General features: G+C 57.8%; 8 protein-coding genes across 8 annotated transcripts; 5 read left to right on the top strand and 3 right to left on the bottom strand.

Moving 5' to 3' along the window:
• Nucleotides 1-295: 295 nt before the first annotated feature.
• PHSY_002217 (hypothetical protein) lies at nt 296-4,435 on the top strand (the record flags this gene model as incomplete). The annotated part of the gene is made up of 1 exon (XM_012332841.1): nt 296-4,435. The coding sequence occupies one exon, from the start codon at nt 296-298 to the stop codon at nt 4,433-4,435; it is 4,140 nt and encodes a 1,379-aa protein (XP_012188231.1).
• Nucleotides 4,436-4,770: 335 nt separating this feature from the next.
• Nucleotides 4,771-7,551, bottom strand: PHSY_002216 (hypothetical protein; the record flags this gene model as incomplete). The annotated part of the gene is made up of 1 exon (XM_012332840.1): nt 4,771-7,551. The coding sequence occupies one exon, from the start codon at nt 7,549-7,551 to the stop codon at nt 4,771-4,773; it is 2,781 nt and encodes a 926-aa protein (XP_012188230.1).
• An 818-nt stretch (nt 7,552-8,369) lies between these two features.
• On the top strand, nt 8,370-8,912 carry PHSY_002215 (hypothetical protein; the record flags this gene model as incomplete). Its single annotated transcript, XM_012332839.1, has 1 exon — nt 8,370-8,912. The coding sequence occupies one exon, from the start codon at nt 8,370-8,372 to the stop codon at nt 8,910-8,912; it is 543 nt and encodes a 180-aa protein (XP_012188229.1).
• A 535-nt stretch (nt 8,913-9,447) lies between these two features.
• On the top strand, nt 9,448-10,383 carry PHSY_002214 (pq loop repeat protein; the record flags this gene model as incomplete). Its single annotated transcript, XM_012332838.1, has 1 exon — nt 9,448-10,383. The coding sequence occupies one exon, from the start codon at nt 9,448-9,450 to the stop codon at nt 10,381-10,383; it is 936 nt and encodes a 311-aa protein (XP_012188228.1).
• A 58-nt stretch (nt 10,384-10,441) lies between these two features.
• PHSY_002213 (hypothetical protein) lies at nt 10,442-13,042 on the bottom strand (the record flags this gene model as incomplete). Its single annotated transcript, XM_012332837.1, has 1 exon — nt 10,442-13,042. One exon carries the CDS (start codon nt 13,040-13,042, stop codon nt 10,442-10,444), a length of 2,601 nt encoding a protein of 866 aa, XP_012188227.1.
• A 915-nt stretch (nt 13,043-13,957) lies between these two features.
• PHSY_002212 (hypothetical protein) lies at nt 13,958-14,791 on the top strand (the record flags this gene model as incomplete). Its single annotated transcript, XM_012332836.1, has 1 exon — nt 13,958-14,791. The coding sequence occupies one exon, from the start codon at nt 13,958-13,960 to the stop codon at nt 14,789-14,791; it is 834 nt and encodes a 277-aa protein (XP_012188226.1).
• A 405-nt stretch (nt 14,792-15,196) lies between these two features.
• Nucleotides 15,197-16,057, bottom strand: PHSY_002211 (proteasome subunit alpha; the record flags this gene model as incomplete). The annotated part of the gene is made up of 1 exon (XM_012332835.1): nt 15,197-16,057. The coding sequence occupies one exon, from the start codon at nt 16,055-16,057 to the stop codon at nt 15,197-15,199; it is 861 nt and encodes a 286-aa protein (XP_012188225.1).
• Nucleotides 16,058-16,618: 561 nt separating this feature from the next.
• PHSY_002210 (potential ADP-ribosylation factor) lies at nt 16,619-17,884 on the top strand (the record flags this gene model as incomplete). The annotated part of the gene is made up of 1 exon (XM_012332834.1): nt 16,619-17,884. One exon carries the CDS (start codon nt 16,619-16,621, stop codon nt 17,882-17,884), a length of 1,266 nt encoding a protein of 421 aa, XP_012188224.1.
• Between the last annotated feature and the right edge of the window lie 50 nt (nt 17,885-17,934).

The raw sequence follows: 17,934 nt of genomic DNA, 5'->3' as shown, positions 1-17,934 counted from the left end.
CACTTCTCTCTTTGCTCTCGGACCCTCTCACGCTCGTAGCACTTTCTCGGCTACACCTTTCTTTGCATCTACGCAGCCCACCATCGAGAGCTCCCATCTCACTTATTGCTCCGTATCGCTCTCGCCCACTCGACATCACACTTCCTGCATACCTGCAGATTCGTGCCAACATCCACCCCGATGATCTTTTCCAACTACTAGCTTCAGTCTACCGAGTCCAACGGCGCGCTAGATCGTGCTGCGCGTGCCCTACGCTTGGGCCTCTCAGACTGCCGTCCTTGTTCTGCTGTCCATCATGCCGTTCACCCACTCCTACTCTTCGTCGGCCATTGCTGCTCGCACTCACCAGAACCACACTCAGAACAGGGGCGCAGGCGTCCACATCCTTGGCACACCCAGCAGCAGCACGGCCAGCATCGATGCCTCCTCGTCTCGCATCCCGAGCTCGCCGCGTTCTGCCACCACCGCCGATTCTTCGGCCACCTTCGAACACGAAACCACTCCCCGCTCTCGTCTCTTCTCTTCTGGTCGCAAGTCGCCCGACCCCTTCCGCCGCTTCCGACGCCTCTCTTCTTCCAACTCGCTCAACATTGCCTCTGCTCCTCCGGCGCCAAATGCTTCTCAGTCGTTTGACTCGCAGCAGAGTCAATACTCGGCTTACGCAGACACTAGCATCCCCGCTTATCCATCCACCACTCGCCCTGCCGCCTCTCCTGCTCCGCTAGGGACGCAACGCTCACCACCTCCGCCTCTGCCGTCCGCCTCCACCAAACCGGCCTTTCAGCGACCGAAGCGCACCAAGTCGTCCAGCATCTCGATCCTCTCTACTGGCTTGGGCTTGCGCAACAGAGACCATCGTTCCGATCCTTCCTCCACCGCAGACGTTCGTCGCCGTCACCGCAAAAGCGCTTCCCTCTCTGGCTCCGATGCCGATTCCTTGGCCTCGGCGTTAGAGCGTGCTGCAACGCCTCAGCCTACGCTCCGTGCTGTCTCTCCTGCTCCTTCCCTCTCCGAAAGCCTCACCTCGCTCAAACAAGAATCTTTATCCAGGTCATCTCTACCGCTCAGTCCTCCGCTCCATGAATCCAAAAAACACAAGCAGGCATGGTACCAGGCTCAACAAAAGACCATCCAACTCGACAACCCCTACAATCGCGAAATGCACCATTCCGACTTGGACAACGCCCACCTGTTCCCGCTCAATGTCGCCATACCGGGCCAAGCAGAGCATGCTCGTAGCTCGCCGATCGACTCGCGGTCGCCTCGCCCCGTCGTCGAAACCTTCTTGTCCGAACAAGAGATGCTCGATGCTGGCATCCACATCATTCGACGACGCGACGACGATACCACAACCACCTCGGCCAGCTCCAAGGACTCTCGCGGTCTATCTACGCCGCGTATGCACGATTCTGCCACCATGCCCGTCATGCCACCGCGCCTGTATGGAGCAGAGCATCCCGACTTTCTCGAGCTGATCGACTCTCCCATCAACAGCAAACAGCCCAGTCCATTGCTCAACCGGCCCCTCGATCCGCCCATCACGTCTGCCAACATGCACCGTGCCCTTTCCCATTCTCGCAATCAATCCAGCAGCGGCAGTCTCTCGATCTCCTCGGCCAGTTCTACCGATCATCTGCCACACGATGCGAGTTCGCTCAACAACGGTAGCACAGGCAGTCTGAGCAGCGGAAGCAAGCATTCCTTCTCCTTTACCAAGCTTAGGCGCGCAGGCGCAAAGCAGAGCAATGTCGCAGCTTCCTCTCGACCCTCCACGGCGGATTCCTCCAGCGAGGATGTCATCGGTGGTAGAACTTTCTTGTTCCCATCACGCGAACGTACCACGTCGCAACAACAGCAGCAGCAACCGGTCTACAACGGCGGTGCGGCTGCACCTGGCTATCTCACGCCGGGGCCTGGCTCATCGGCATCGCCTTTCCTCAACAAACACTCTGCGACGGTGGGTCGTGCCTCTCGCAGCATCAATGGCGGCGATACCGCCAAGAACGGTCTGGCTCAGGTCTTCAGCGGTAGAGGCAATCCACCCGCCACCGTGGGTCCCGCGTCTTCCATTGGCAACCCTTACCACGCTTCGACCAGCAACGGTATCGCTCCGCCCAAACCACCCAAGCCCAAACCAAGCCTCTTGACCGCTTTCCCACGGTCTGGCTCAGCCAGCAACTCGTCGCTCGGATCCATATCTGCACCCAACACTGCAACCATCCCGCCACTGCACGATTCTACCAACAGGAGCGACGGTGGCAACGCGGGCGACGCGCTGCTACAACCACCAGCGAGTGCAGGGCCAGGCAATGGCGTCTACCGCAACGTCGCGCACGCGCGATCGCAGGAAGCTGTGGCGGAAGCTCGACTGGATGCAGGGGCGCTACGTGCGTCGGCAGGTACGCCGATGCCGCCTCCGCGAAGGCTGAATCCGCCGCGAGCGGGTGGAGCGGGCGCCTCGTTTGGCTACTCCCAGTACACTTCGCCCGCCATGGCAAGGTCCTCATCTAACGGTACAGGTGGTGTGGTCGGCGCCTTGGGACACGTCGGCCAATTTGGCGCTGCTATGGGCAGGAAGGGATGGGACTTTATGAAGACGCTGCAGACTTCCAACAATGCTACCAGCCCTGGCTTTGCTGCCAATCGTAGTGCGGGTGGTTCCTCCGGCAACACATTCGGCTATCAAACTAGCAGCAACGCCACTGCTCCAGCTGCCAGCACTGCCGAGAACGAACCCACGCGACAGTGGCTGGTGCTTCTCGACGGTTACGATGCGAGCAGCACACGGTCGGCGGTAGGCGGTGTCTTCGGTGCACCTCTTCAAGACGCCGTTCTACGCTCTCGTCTGTCCAGTCTCGCTGCGTCCGAACAGAACCGCCTGACCAACGGCAGCGGTGGCGAGGACGACCATCTCGGCGTACCTGATCTCGGCCAGCAATTCAGCGCCAACTTTCTCGAATCGCCTCACGTCACTCCCCGCGCCTCTGTCGCCGTTTCCCCCAACGAGCCCCTCAGTCGCGAAGAGGCGCGTCATCTGTACCTGCCTCGCGTGGTTGTACGCTGCATCGAAAGCCTCGAAAAGTGGGGTCCGTCCGAAGAAGGCATCTACCGAATCAGCGGTCGCAGCAGTCACACGTCGAAACTGCGTCTCCACTTTTCCGACCCGCGCAACGATCTGCTTCTGGACCAGATCAGCCCCGCCGATCTCGACATCAATTCCGTCTGCAGCTTGCTCAAGAGCTACCTTCGAGAGCTGCCTGAACCGCTGATTCCGCTAGCGCAGAGTAGGCTGCTCGACCAGGCGGTGTTGCGGTTGCTGTCCCACGGTGATAGCGGAGCTGGCGCGGAAGCACATTCGACGAGCGGCGGAGGCAAGATCACCGACGAACGCGCGGCAGCACTCGATTCGGACAAAGTGGCCTCCGAGCTGCGACCGTTGATGCGCCCGCTCCCGATCTACAACTGGTACCTCCTGCGCGAGCTGACCGACCACCTGGGCATGTTGGCGCAGCCGTCGGTGGTGGCTAGCACCAAGATGCCGATTAGCAACCTGACGCTGGTGCTTGCGCCTACGGTCAGCATCTCGTTGCCGCTATTGCAGGTGATGGTGCGACATCGGGAGGTGGTGTTTTCGGGATCTCCCGAGGATGTGGGGGTGGCGGCTGCCAGCGTTGTAGCTGCGTTCGAGGCGAAGAAGGTGGAGCCGGAGAAGCCGGCGAGACCTGCCAAGCCGGCCAAGTTGGCGTCGCCGAGCAAGCTGCCGGTCATGATTAGGAAGAGAGCTAGCTCGAGCAGGTTGAGCGCACTGCTTTCGTCTCCTACGAGAAAGGCGGCGGAGGAGAAGCAGGAGCAGGCGGAGAAGGTTCATCAACGCAGACCGAGCGTGACGCCGTCAATCGATCTGCCCGAGTACCTCGCTTTCTCTACCACGGCTGGACGCGGAGAAGCGTACGAACGACCCTCGACGTCACTCGGCCACTTTTCGGAGCTATCGTCTTCATCGGCACGGTCGAACACGTCTCGAGATACGTCGCTTCGACTGGACGCGTTGGCGCTGGACGATTCGAGCTCGGCTACAACGTCGACCCCGATCGCGAGGTACTATGCGAGGATGCGACAGGAGGCGGCCGAAGAGGCGGGTAGGGAAGGCGCACGTACTCCGATGATGGGCAACTCGACGTCGATGCCGTCGTTCTCGCCGAAGTTGGGGGTGGAGGATGGGAGAGTGTCGGCGTTGGATAGGCCGAGACCGCCGACGTCGGGCCAGGCGAGGTTCTTTGCGGGCAGGAGTCGGAGGCAGGAGAGTAGCGGGAGCGGCGACGGGATAATCGGGAAGAGTGTGAGTGGGTTGGGGTTGAACAGTGCCGTGAAGGTGGGAGCAGGCGAGACACGGCCGTTGAGGATCGTCAAGAAGGGGTCGAATGGTCAGGTGTAGAGAGTCCTCATTCAGTTCAATCGCCAAACGTCGTTTTCACCTGTTAGGCATCATACTTTCCTGGAACTCGCTGCGTTTCCGCCCTGTGGTAGGGCTACACCCCACGACGGCCTAGAACTGAGAGAAAGTCCTCTGCACCTAGCACCTTGTATGTCTTTCGTCGTTTTGCCGCGCATCATCCACAAGTATAACACTCCTGCAAGCGTCCGCCGAATCTTGCTCGTCTGTCAACCACGCCAGCTCTCTCACTTCGTACTGCTTCCACACACACACAATACCAAACCGTTGATCTATAAGAAATCGCTTTTTTTTTCCCGAATGTACTGCACTGCCAACTAGAACTTCCTCCTGACGGGGGCGATGACCTTGCCTGGGGTTTTGAGCACCCTCGGCAAATTCAACCGTTTGGTCTCTATCCTCGTATTCCACTCTTTCCCCAGTGGTTGTTGCATGGCAGCTTGGTACTGAGCCAGACTGGTGTAGGGATAGGGTAGATCTTTTGCCCGGAATTTGTCCTGTTTCTTATCCCTCTTTTCCGTGATGATCACGTTATCCATCTTGGCGTCTTTCCGTTGACCGGCGTCGATCCCTTGAATCTTGCGGTGAAACTTGGGGTTAGAAGGTCGAGATTTGATGCCCCGACCAGTCCAACTGCCCCACCCGGGCAGCGAGGTATCCACCACCTTGGACGAGTCCTCTTCGACCACGCGTCTCTTCTCCTCGGCGAAATCAGCAACCACATCATCCCCTGCAAAGGCGGTTGACACCAAATCACGTTGCTCCAGCGCCGTCATTCCCGCGTTAGCACGACGCTTGGAAACAATCTCGCTCGGTTGTTCATCGTCCGACTCGCCATCGGCGAGATGCGAATCCAGCGAAATGTGCAGCGCCTCGTCCGCAAGAACTGCTGCTTTGGAAGCGGAGGCTTTCGAGGCGGTTTTGGATGCCCGCAGCTGGGATTTGGATGCCGAGGAGGAATCGTGCGAAGAAGTGTTGTTCTTGCGCGAGAGTTTGGAAGCGTGGCCGGAGGAGGAGATGGTGAGCCAGGGGTTGGAGGCGTCGTCGTCATCGTCATGTGAAGCGGTGGTGAGGGGCTTGGATGATGTAGCGGGTTTCTTGGTGGTGGTTGGGGTGGGTGCGACTTCGATGCTGTGCGAAGCGGGGGCTGCGGAGGAGGAAGGGTGGTGTTGCGTTTGAGCGGGTTTCTTGCTTTCGACCGTGGGAGCAGGGGTGACGCTGGACGACGCAGTGGTGCCGTACATCGCCCTGCCCTTGTTGCCCTGAACGTACACCGAGCTCGCGCCTTCACTCTGACCCTTCCTAGCGACCACCGGCTCTCCGTCGTCCCGCTCCTCCTCGTCTTCAGCACCGAGATCTCGCATCTCTGTAACGAAGTCATCCACATCCCCCCTGATCTTTGCATACTGCCTCTCCCTCGCATCCTTCATGAACTTCATCCCGTACACACCCTTCTTGCCACCCACTTTCTCGAATTCGGCCTCGTCCTTGCGACGCTTGGCCTCTTCCTTGGCCTCCAACGCCTCGAGTTCGTCGAATGCGTCGCCCACCACCTGCTCGTCATCCACGTCGTCTGCTCGCTCGTCAAAGTCGTCATCGTCCGAATCATCCGAATCGTCGCCGACCTCCCTGCCCTGGATCTTGCTTCTGAGTTCAGCGCCCCTGCGCAACTGCGCATCGATCTCGTTCCTGGCCTCCTGGTTGTGCTCTCCGTGTCTCCCTGCCAAGATGTTCTTGGCCCACTTGCTCGTGTTCTTGTGCTTCAACGTGGCTCGCTCCCTAGCCCGATCCCTTTCGAGCTTCATCCTCTCTTCCAAGTCGTCCTCCTCGTCCTCGTCGTCGGAGGCCAACTCTTTCATCTGTTCCTTCAGCCTCTCCTTCTCCTTCCTGTGCAGCTTCCTGTACGTCTTGCTCTTGATCTTGCTGACGCGCTTCGCCTTTTGCTCTGCGCGGAACATCAACATCCTCATCCTGCGCAGTTCATCGCGCCTTGCCCTGGCTTCGGATGGATCGAGCTTGTTCATGGCCAGATCCTCCTGCGCCGCCAGCTGCTTCTCCGTCAATCCGCCCTCGGTAAGCATGGCGGCGATGGACGCCTCCATATCGTTGTCCGGTGTAAAGGTGGCGACGAGACCGGAGGTGGAGGCAGGGGTGACGGAGGGTTTCTGGAGCGGGAAGGAGAGATGTTCGGCATCGCGAAGACGGTTGATGGTTGGTTGCCAGCCTTGAACTTCGTCGCGGGTGATCGAGTAGGCTCCTTGGCGGTCGAGTCGGTCTTGGAGGACGGAGGGGAGCGGGGCGGAGAGAGCACCTCCTCCCTTTTTGGACGCGGTGGGGGCGGCAGAGGTGGATTGGGAGCTCGAGTTGGAAAGAAGCTTGGTGGATTTGCGCACGTCGGCAAAGTCGATGTTGGACGAGAGCGGGCTGAGGAAATCTTCAAGACGGAGCGTGGACCCAGAGTGGGCGGCTGCGAACTCGGTTTCAGGGATGGCTTCGGTGCGTTCGGAGAGGATGCGGCGCGAACGTTTTGAGGAAGGTTGTGCATCCGAATTGTGTTCATCGTCCGAGGTGGAGGTTGCTGTGCGTTTGGATCCGGCGGCGGCGAAGGATTCGATGTGCTTGGCAAGCTTGTTGCTGCTCTGATCGTTCCCGTCGTCTTCTGAAACGTCGTTGTCGTCATCATTGCCGTCATCAGAGGAGTCCGAGGCAGAGTCGAGCATGCGTGAGAGATCCATCATTCCGCCATCGTCTCCCTCGGCCTCTTCGTCTTCCTCGTCTTGCTCTTCATCATCATCATCGGAATCACCTTTGCTGCGCTTGCTCTGCTTGGCACCTCTACCAAACGTCCAACCTTCAAACTTTTCCTCGTCGCTCTCGCCAAACGCCTCGTCGGAATCCAACTCCTCGTCGCTTCCCTGAATGCTACCGTTCAGCTCGTCGTCCGAGTCAAACACTTTCGGCCCGATCGGCCCGGCATCGGCATCGTCGCTATCATCCTCATTGTCGTCTCCGTCATCATCGTCGTCATCATCTGCACGACGCCTTGCCTGCTTGCCTTTCGCCTTGGAGGGCAAATCCGCATAGTCGTCCGCGTTCATGCCGGCTAGCGCGCGGCGAGCGCCTCTGCCCGGTTTGGATTGGGACGCGGTCGAGGCCTGGGCAAAGTCGTATACATCGTGAAGTCCACTGGGTGCTGTGGCTGCGGCGGATTTGGATGATCGAGGGGTGCGTCGGGACTTGGCACTTGAAGAGTAGGCTGCTGAAGAGAAAGGTGTGGAAGAGCTTGTGTTGGCGCCACCTCGACGGCCGCCGGAACGACCGCCCTTTGCGCTGGTGGACGATGATCCACCGGTGCGAGATGTGCGTGCCATGGTAGAGGAGCTGTGAGGTGAGCGTATGAGATGGTCCAGAGGGTGATGGTGTTGAGGGATCAGAGGGCAAGGCTGAGTTCGGAGAGAGAGAGAGAGAGAGAGGGAAGGAAATTTTGATTCTTTTTGGTGATTTTGAATGTGGGTGTCTGCAGCAGGTGGAATAGAGTGTTGTAATCAAAGGGTCCTCGAGAAGGAAAGGATTTGTATTGATTTTTTTGGGCATTGATGAAATGTGGAGCTTAAACTTTTTCTTTTCTTGGTCTTTTCTTCTTGAGGCGGCACTGTGTTGGCTTGAGAAGAACTTTATTCGTGGTTGCTCCCTTCCTGGCTGTCATCCTCGACACCATCATCACCGACTGCCCTGCTGAACAGCTGCATCCTTCAATCGTCGTACCTCAAGCGGTGTCTGTATCGCTTGTTCTCTCACTACAATTCCGAATCGGGCTCCTTCAACGCTCACCAAGTAGCAGACTCGACCATCTTCCTAGCAAAGACACCAACCCTCCTCGACCAGCAGCTGGACTGCTCTCTCCCCTTCAGACACAATGCGACCTCTCACAGAAGAAGAGACGAAGACGCTCTTCGAGAAGCTCGCCAACTACATCGGCAAGAACCTCGTCAACCTCATCGACCGTCCCGACGACCCGCACGTCTTTCGCCTCCACCGCGATCGTGTCTACTACGTCTCGGAATCCTCGATGCGTCTCGCCATCTCGATCGCACGACCCAACCTCATGTCTCTCGGAACGTGTTTCGGCAAGTTCAGCAAGACGGGTAAATTCCGTCTCCACGTAACATCGCTCGACTACCTCGCACAGCACGCCAAGTACAAGGTGTGGATCAAACCGAATGGAGAGCTGCCGTTCCTGTACGGTAACCATGTAGTCAAGGCGCATCTGGGTAGGATCACGGATGATACGCCGGAACATGCGGGCGTGGTGGTGCTGGCGATGAGTGGCACACCGTTGGGTTTCGGTGTGACGGCAAGGAGTACGGTGGATACGAGGAAGCAGGACCCGACGAGTATCATCGTCTTTCATCAGGCGGATGTGGGAGAGTATCTGAGAGATGAAGATACGCTCTTTTGAGGTGGCCGAACACGTCGACACTCAAAACCACTTGTGCGCCAGAACAAGCTGGGTTACGTCTCTCTCCTGGTCAGTTTCACCCTTTGTACTTCTAGCCCCTACTCCCTCTCTCTCCTTCCGCTTCGTTCATGGTTATTGTCCACTCAGCCTACTCTGCCTGTCGTAGCACCCATTGATCGATGTGTCAAGGGATGCAAAGCCTTGAGAGTGTGCGTGTGTTCCAGCGTTGTGCTTTTCGACTCACAAAAGGGCGCACACGAAGCGATCTTCGCCAGCCTGAACCCTGAGAAGGAACGGAACAAAAATCCAGAAAGACGATTCAGGCGCGCTTTGTGACGTGCTGTTGCGAATTTCCGTCGGGCTTTGGCGCTCTCGTTTATCAATTGCCGATGGTGACATTTCTGACTTTGTCATATGATAGCCGGGTTGGGCGGAGGCTTACACCATCCTGCCAAAAACCACTCTTGGTATGATTGTTCCCTTCTTCTTCTTCTCGACCCCCATCCATCCTCGCCACTAGAACAAGCTTTTCAAGATGGGAGTCATCTCGCACACCCTCATCGCGCGCTCCGCAGTGGTCCTCTCGGACCATCCCTCCCGCATCCTCACCAACCTCTCCCATCTTCTGGGTTGGATATACACCGTCTCCTGGTCGCTGTCCTTCTACCCGCAGGTGATTCACAACTACACCCATCGCTCTACCATCGGTCTCTCTACCGACTTTGTCTTTCTCAATGCTGTCGGGCACACTTCGTACTTCGTGTACAACTTCTTGCTGTTTTACTATGAGCCTGTCCGACGGGCCTATCGCCACGCACATGGTGGGAGGGATTCGGTAGTTCAGCTGAACGACTTTATCTTTTCCCTTCACGCGACGATTCTTGCGCTGTTCACCCTAGCTCAGTACCTCTGGTATAGGAAACCGAACCAGCATCTTTCTCGAACCGTCTCGCTTTCGCTGGCGTTGGTGCTGACGCTGACGGTATTCGCCCTAGGTGCGAGACGCTTGAAACTCGTCTCCTGGCTCAACATCGTCGACTTTGCTTCTTCCATCAAACTCTTCATCACCCTCACAAAATACCTACCCCAAATCAAACTCAACAAGGACAGAAAAAGTACCAAAGGTTTCGCCATCGAAAACATCCTCCTCGACCTAACCGGTGGTGTGCTCAGTCTAGCCCAACTCTTCATCGATTCCGTCTGGATCCAAGGCAGTTGGCAGGGTGTGACGGGAGATTGGGGAAAACTCGCTCTAGGCGCTCTGAGCATCGCTTTCGACGCAGTGCTCTGTTGGCAGCATTACGTGTTGTATGGTGATAAGGAACCGGAGAGGGAGGTTCAGAGAGAGGCGGTAGAGGTAGAAGATGATGAGGAGGAAGGAGAGCAAGATGCTGGATATGGTGCTGCTGAAAGTGGCAGCTCAAGGTCCAACCGTGCAGGAGACACGGAATCATCGGCTCTGCTACGCTAGACCACAGACACGCTGTAACTGATTACGGATACAAATACATTGCTCCACCAATACCGCATCATTGACCTTCAGCTTTACGTTTGACTTCGCTGAAAGCCAGCCGGAAGGGTACACTGGACGGTGTGTTAGCACGTCCAGCCGCGTCTGCACCACCTTCCCCTGCCGCCGGCGAATCTCGAGAGATGCTGGTAAAGCCAGCTGCAGATACCGGCTTGAACCCAGCACTTGCTCCAGAAACCTCCGCCGTCGAAGCTCCGTTCCCCGCCGGCGCTGGCGTAGCACTTCCGATCCTCGCCCATCCACCACCTCCCTGCGTCACACTCGCGCTTCCAGACGCATCCCCACTCGCCACCACACTTGCTCCTTCCGACAAGACCCCCACCAGCTCCCCTCCATCCACCTTCTTCCTCGCTTTCCCACTGGTCTCCTTGCCCTTGGTCTTGCTCAACTTCATCTCGCCCTCTCCACCCAGCAGATCATTCTCCAACGGAACCGCACCCCTGCTCCCGACGCTCAACACCATGCCGCTCTTGCCCATCCTCTCGCTCCTCTCCCTGAACGCCTTGCCCATGCCCATGGGCGTATCTCCCGCTGCCATCCTCTCCCTCTTCTGCTCCTCCTCGATCTTCCTCAACCGCTTTTCCTGCTTCTTCGTCCCCGGCTTCTTGCCGTGGAAGACGTGCGACAGGTGCTTCCACGCCTCCTTCTGATCCAGATCCCTTCCGAACTCGTCGTGGTACTTTATCTCGACATCCGGCTTGTAGTCGCGGAATCGATCTTGCGCGAGACGCGCTTCGTCCAGCTCGCGATTGCGGTTGGCGGCTTCGCGTGTGGCTTGGTCGAGCGACGAGCCGGACGCCTTGGAGGCTTGGCGCGCGAGTTCGCGCGACTGCTCCTCGAGTCGTCGCGCCGAGAGCCAGGCGTCGTACTGTCGCTGTTGCTGTTCGCGCGAGGCGAGCGAGGGGTCGGCTTGCGGGAGCATGCCTTGCTGGCGCAGGAAGCTCAGCGTGCCCGCCATGCCGCGACCGATCACTGGCTCGTGTTCATCTGCTTCGGCCGCAGATGCCTCGGTTTCCACTTTGACGGGATCCAGTGCCTCGCCCTCCTCTAGCTCGTCTTTGATCTGACCCAAGTCGACATCGTCGTCTGCTTCGGTCTTGACTGCTGTTGTATCGAGCTCGCTCATTGGCACATCGGCAGCGAGAGCATCGACTGAACCCTCCCTCTTGACATCTGCATGAGCATCCAGCTCACCTTCCACCGATTCCCGCTTAACAGAGCGCTGCCTCCTTGGCTCTTCGCTCTGTGCCGGGCGTTCTCTGATCGCTCGAACAAACTCGCTCGTCTCGTCAAACGTGAGACCGCCTCCGTCCCTCCCCGCGTCCCCATTCGCAGCCGCCGAGCCATTCGCCACACCAGGAGTAGCCGTACCCGACCTCCGCTCCGCCTCTTCAGCGGCTCGCTGTGCAGCCAAATTCTTGGCGATCATTTCCGGCGTCATCTTGTTGAATGTCCGTTTCGCTTTCATACGCCGCGACTTTGCGAGCGAAGCCTGCAATTCATCGTCGTCGACAAAGTTGTCCGTTTGCTGACGAGATCTCGTCGAAGCGTTAGCATCTTGCATGTCGACGTCCGGCAGGTCATCCGGTTTCGATGCAGTGGCAGTCGCTGTTGCAGCGCTGGAGCCGGGTTCGGCAGTCTCGTCGTCATCGTCAAAGCTGATCTTGACCTTTGCTGCCTTCTTCCGCTTCTTGATCTTTGGCTTTTTGAACCCGACATCGCCTTCCTGCAGATAGTCCGACACCTCCTGGTTCTTTTCGTAGTCGAGCGAGAGAAGTTGCTTGTTGGCGAGTCTGGCTGCGTGTTCAGCTTCCTGCCGGAGTTGTGCTTGGCGGTCGGCAGCGGAGAGGTTGGCGCCCAAGCGGAAACCAGCATCTTCAGCGGAAGCGATGCCTCCATCTGGTAGGTCGGCGTCGTATTTTGACAAGACACCGGCTTTCTTCCCGGTGAGCGCCTCTTCCTCGTCCAATCCGGTGTACTGTTTTGCGCCCTTCTTGCGCTCTATGTTCTTGGCATCGCGTTGAGCTTGATCTAGCGCAGCATCCATGAGCTCATCATCGGCTCCGTCGAGTACACCGGCATCTCTGAGCGTCAGGATGCGCTCCTCGCCCTCGCCGAATTCGTCGGCATCGTGACCGACGCGGAGCCCGGCGAGATCCGACTCGCGATACTGCGCTTGTTGACGTGCCTCTTGCTCTTCAAGCTCCTTGGCTCTGCGAGCGGCATGCTCCTTTGCACGCTTCTTGGATTCCTTGAGCCAGGCGAGCGTGTCTTTCGACGTTGATGCGGATGCCGAAGCGGTTGCATCCAGATCACCTAGCGTGGGACCTTTGAGTCGTCGTGCAGCATCGCGTTTCGCCTGCGCCTTCGCTAAGCGTTCCTTGACATCTTCATCCTCGCGCTCTCTGCGCTCACGCTCCTGCTTATCCTGGAAGTTTTTCGCGGCGAGCGCATCTCCATCCAGCTTGGGTGCTGAGGTCGCGCCGCTACCGCTGGCAGGAGCAGGTGCATCATCGGCGACCAAAGGCTTGAGACCGAGAGATATACGAAGCTTGTTGGTCTCTTCGAGCGAGAGCTCTTCCTTCTGAAACTCGGACATGATGTTGTGAGCAATGACGCTGACTCTGAGAGGGACCAGATTTGACGAAAGCAGCCAGGGATCGAGTGCTCACCCTTGTGTTGTGATTGCCGCCTTTGCCTGGCCTGCAGGAGGACAAAGATTGACTGCTGGTCACGGTCAGCGCTGTCGAATCGCTTTGAGTGGAGCCTGTCGCGCGGCCGTGACGATCCGCGGTAGACGTTGTGGTGTGGGAAAGATGGAGAGTGAGAAGGTTTCGGTGCAGCTGAGCAAACTCAAAATCCCAACTTGATGTTCGGAAAGGGTTTAACGTAAATCGGCTGATCCATCGCCCGGTGCACCGCCCGATCGATTGGCTCGAATTCTGTACCGTCTTGGCAGCTGCGAATCCATTTCCAAAAATGGACTTTTGGCTGGATTTTCTCGACTTATTTTTGGTGCGGCAGAGAGGGGAGTGGAAGAGAGGGCGCGTCAAGACAGAAGGCATTCCGAGAATTGGCGCCAGATGACGCACATGTGCTGGCTAGGCTGCGCTTTCTGCAACGAGCAGTCGGCCCGTGCTGCTGCTATGTATAGACACGAAATGCAGTCAGTCACCTCGCATTTGCCGAATCCGATGCAGCTGACGGGTGCTGCGCGATAATTCACAGCCTACAGTATGTTCTGCGTGCCTGTGTCTGTGTGTGTGGAGGAGTTTGTGGTTGGTGGCCCTGCGGGTCGCACAGAAAGAAAGGCCTTCCCGAAGGAGGAATAAAGCAATAGTGTCACCATTCCGATCGCTGATGGCCAATTTCCATCCTCGATACTCACCTTCTTATCTTTCTCACCTCCCATCCACTCGGCTCTTGTTCAAATCACCGTCTCCGTATAACTTCTGTCTCCTACGATCCACAACATCGGCTCACACCCTCGTTGACAGAACAAGCAGCATTCGCCATGTCGTACGCATCCATCGCAGCCGAAAACGCGCCGCCCAAGTCGCAGCAGCCCAAGCCCGACCCCGGCTACCTCGAAGGTCAGACTGCCAGCGACGACGTCAACACCGCCGCTCCCGACGTCAACTCGGGCAAGGTCAACGTCGTTCCCGCCGACACTGACCTCGAACACCTCAAGACCGAATCCCAAGAAGCCTACGACGAAGCCGTTGCAAAGGCGCGCGAGCAGCGCAAGCAGCTCGAAGCCGATGCCAAGAAGGCCTCCGATTCCGCACAGAAGACGGCCAACGATGCCAAGAAGGCTGGAAAGGATGCTGCTGAGGACGCCAAGAAGGCTGGAAAGGACTTTGCCAACGAAGCCTCGAAAGTCGGTAAAGACGCTGCCGACAAGGCCGACAAGTTCAGCAAGGATGCCAGCGCCGAAGCCGACAAGTTTGCCAAGAACGCACGCGCCGAAGCTGAAAAAGCCAGCCAGAAGGCCGGAGAGTACTACGAGAAGGGCAAGAAGGAGCTCTCCAAGGACGCCGAGGTGTTGAGGAAGAGGGGTGAGGAGGGCGCAAAGGCGCTCAAGAAGAAGGCCGGTGAGGCCGAGAAGGAGCTCGAGAGCTTCTGGCAGTCGTTCTCGTCCGATCCCAAGCAGTGGGGTCCCACCCTGGCTGCCGTCAACGTCGCACTCCTCGGCGGTCTCGGCATCTACGCGTACACCCACAAAGAGCAGGTCCAGCGCACCGACCGTCGTCTGATCAGCGCCATCACCGTCGGCGTGCTCGGCCTGATCGGCGGTCAGGGCTACTGGGCCAACGAGACGGCCAAGAAGCAGGGGTCGGGATACTAAATCAGCTTCCGAATTGCTGATCGATGTTGTTGTTCGATTGGCCGACGAGGAGAAAAGAATGACTGTCGCTGCTTACGCTCTTGTAAAGTACATTTCCTTCAGGTCTCCTTCCGATGTGATGCTCGAGCCAGACGTTTCGATGCTCGCTTCTCTACTTGTTCGAATCACCACGCCACCCCACTCAACGCTGTTTTTGTTATTCAGTGTGAAGCAGACCGTCGCTGCAGATTGCCAACCGATTCAGTCTCGCTCAATGAGATCCGCTGAGCCGTCGCAGTCACGCAAAGCGATGCCCACATTCATCGCACCCGATCTTGCTGTCCAGGCAGAGACGTCATGCTCTACGTGAAACAACACCATATTTTGAGATCAATAACATTGGAAAAGCATACGGCTTCTGCTCGTCTAATCCTCCATCGGTGCCTCGCCGCCAGCAGCCGGTGCATCAGCCGGAGCCTCTCCCTCGGCAGTCTCGGTGCTTGCCGCTGTCGCCCTGGCACCTGGCAACGTCTTGGGCTCCAACCTGTCCATGTACGGTCTCAATTCCTCGCCCTCGACCACCCTGAACTTCTCACCTCTCCTCGCCTCTGGCGAGTTGACGTCTGCATCCGCCCCTGGACCGACGACGGCGACGCTGACCTGGTCGAGCTCCAAATCCTTGTTCTGCGGGAGCGTGTCCCTCAGCGCATACAGACCATGCAGCACGAGATCGTCCAGGCTCGCCTCGGTGAACTCGGAATACTTGCGCTCGAGGTACGTCTTTGCGGACTGGGAACGGGCGCCGATGGACATGGCGTAGTACTCGAAGCAGTTGGCCGTCGGCGTGAACTCGTACAGATGCGGGCCCGTGGAATCGACGCCGATGATGAGGAAACCGACACCGTAGGGGCGTTTTCCGTAGTCCATGGTGTTGAACTGCGCTCGGTCTGCGAGCGAGTCTACGACGCGAGAGATGGGCAGGGGACGGTCGTAGACCAGACGAGACGAGAGCGCGAGCTGTCGCATGTACGTAGAGAGGACACGTGCGTCCGAGGTGAGACCAGCGAATCCAATGCCCAGGTGGTTGTCGATACGCAGCATCTTCTTCTGGTACGAGGCGAGCTCTGAAGGTGCTCGTTTGAGGGCGACGAGGATGGCGTGTGTTTTGCTGCGGAGACCGACGACGGCCGACCCTTGCTTGACGGCTTCGAGCGCATATTCGACCTGATGGAGTCGGCCTTGTGGCGAGAAGACGGTGTTGTCGCTGTCGTAGGTATTGCGGAACATGGTTGCCGTTGGCGAATCCTGCCGCTTGGGATGAAAGTCAAGCTGGTGATCTGTAGGAGACGGACTTGCTGAGACTCGGATTCGAGTTGAATGCGTAGCAAAGGTCGAAGCTTCTCCAGTGTGTTTCTGCGAGTGTACTGATAGGATAATTGCCCTGATGAAGAAGTGAGAGACAGGGACGAAAGCGCAGCGGAAAGTTGATGAAGAGTCGTAAAGAAGGCTCTTCTCGAAAAGTGGAGCGTGCTCGAGCCTCTGCCAAAGTAACAGCTGTGAGAACGCGTTGCAGGCTCAGACTGCGTAAGGCGCTTTCGCAAGCGCAGTTTCCCTGGCTCGGGTGATCGACCCGCACAATTTCCCTCTGTAAATTATGCCATTGCAGAGCCTGTCTCGCGTTTCCTTCTGCTCCACAGCAAGTCGGCTGACAAGTGCTGACCAACTTCCACAGTCCGACTTCCGTGTCATTTGCTCTTGATCGTGCGGACAGACCAACACCTCAATAACATTCTCTCGCCCTTTACTTCTTCTACCATCCTACATCGCCCCTCTGAACACCCGACAGTCATGGCATTCGTCGCACCAGCCGTGCGCTGGCCCGATGCTGTCGCTTCTCACCTCCCACAACCACTCAAAGACTCTGGCATCCCTCCTCAATACTTTGTCATTGTCCCCGCGACGCTTCTTGCTGTCGTCCTCACATACACTCTATCAAAAGCATCGGCCAAGGTCAACGCTCCCCACCTGGCATCCCTCTCATCCGAATCCGAGTATACGACCAAGCGATCGCACAATCGACCGTCCACAGTGGTGCTTGTCGGATTGAGCGATACGGGCAAGACGTCGCTCTTCTCTTCGCTCGTGTACGGCACCACGCCATCGACCCTACCTTCGCAGACAATGTCGCAGGGTGTAGTAGCTGCTCCTACTCTGCAGGAGGAAAAGATGAAGCCAGTGACATTGGTAGACTTGCCGGGACACCCCCGATTGCGACCTTTGGTAGACGAGCATCTGCATCAAGCAGACGGACTCGTCGTCTGCGTCGATGCTGTCACGGCGTCCAAAGCTTCCTCTTCCACCTCCCGTCCTGGAGATGCCGCAACCATCACCGACGTTGCCGATCTAATGCACTCCACACTCACAGCGCTCGCAAAACAACGAGCGAAATCCTCGACCAACACGGCACCGCCATCCGTGCTCGTCCTGTTCACCCGTGCCGACCTCTCCCCTCTGCTCGGCGGGAGCGCAGCCGGAACCGACGCGATCAAGGACGAAAAGCGTCGTGCGCAGCTGCTCTCGCGATGCAAAACCACACTCGAAGCGGAACTCGGTCAGCGACGTGCAAACATGGGGTTCGGTAGAAGACGCGCGGGCGGTGGAGCGGGAGGAAACGTCAAGATCGCCGGATTGGGCAAGGTGGCCGACGCTGATCCCGGTGCGACTGGCGGTGCAGATGGTGTGTTCGGCTGGATCAAGCGAGCATTGGGGCTCGGAGGCGACGGCGGATCCAGCGGCTCAGCAGATGCAAATGACGCGGAAGAGGAGGAGGAGGAAGACGAGGTGGTGGATTACATCGATTGGGCTGCCAGCCAGCGCGCGGTGGATTCGAGCGATGCAGCAGTTGGCGGGGCGAGCTTCAGCTTGGAGAAGCTGGACGACCACGTGGTGTTTGGCGGCAAGGTCGAGTTTGCGCTCGCTAGCGTTGGGAAGGACAGATCGTGGTCTCACAAGTCGGACGAAGCGCAGGAGAAGCAAGATGAGGCGGACAAGAAGGTTTTCGCGAGCGGTGGATTGGATGAATTCAAGAGATGGATTGTTGATCTTCAGAGCTAATTCTCGACTTCTTTACGAGGCTCTCTATGCAATGGCAAAAACACAATCTC

This window comes from Pseudozyma hubeiensis (genome assembly GCF_000403515.1).
Source record: "Pseudozyma hubeiensis SY62 DNA, scaffold: PHS22, whole genome shotgun sequence".
Classification (NCBI taxonomy): domain Eukaryota; kingdom Fungi; phylum Basidiomycota; class Ustilaginomycetes; order Ustilaginales; family Ustilaginaceae; genus Pseudozyma; species Pseudozyma hubeiensis.
The sequence above is the reverse complement of the archived record's forward strand: the minus strand, read 5'-3'. Positions and strand labels throughout refer to the sequence as shown.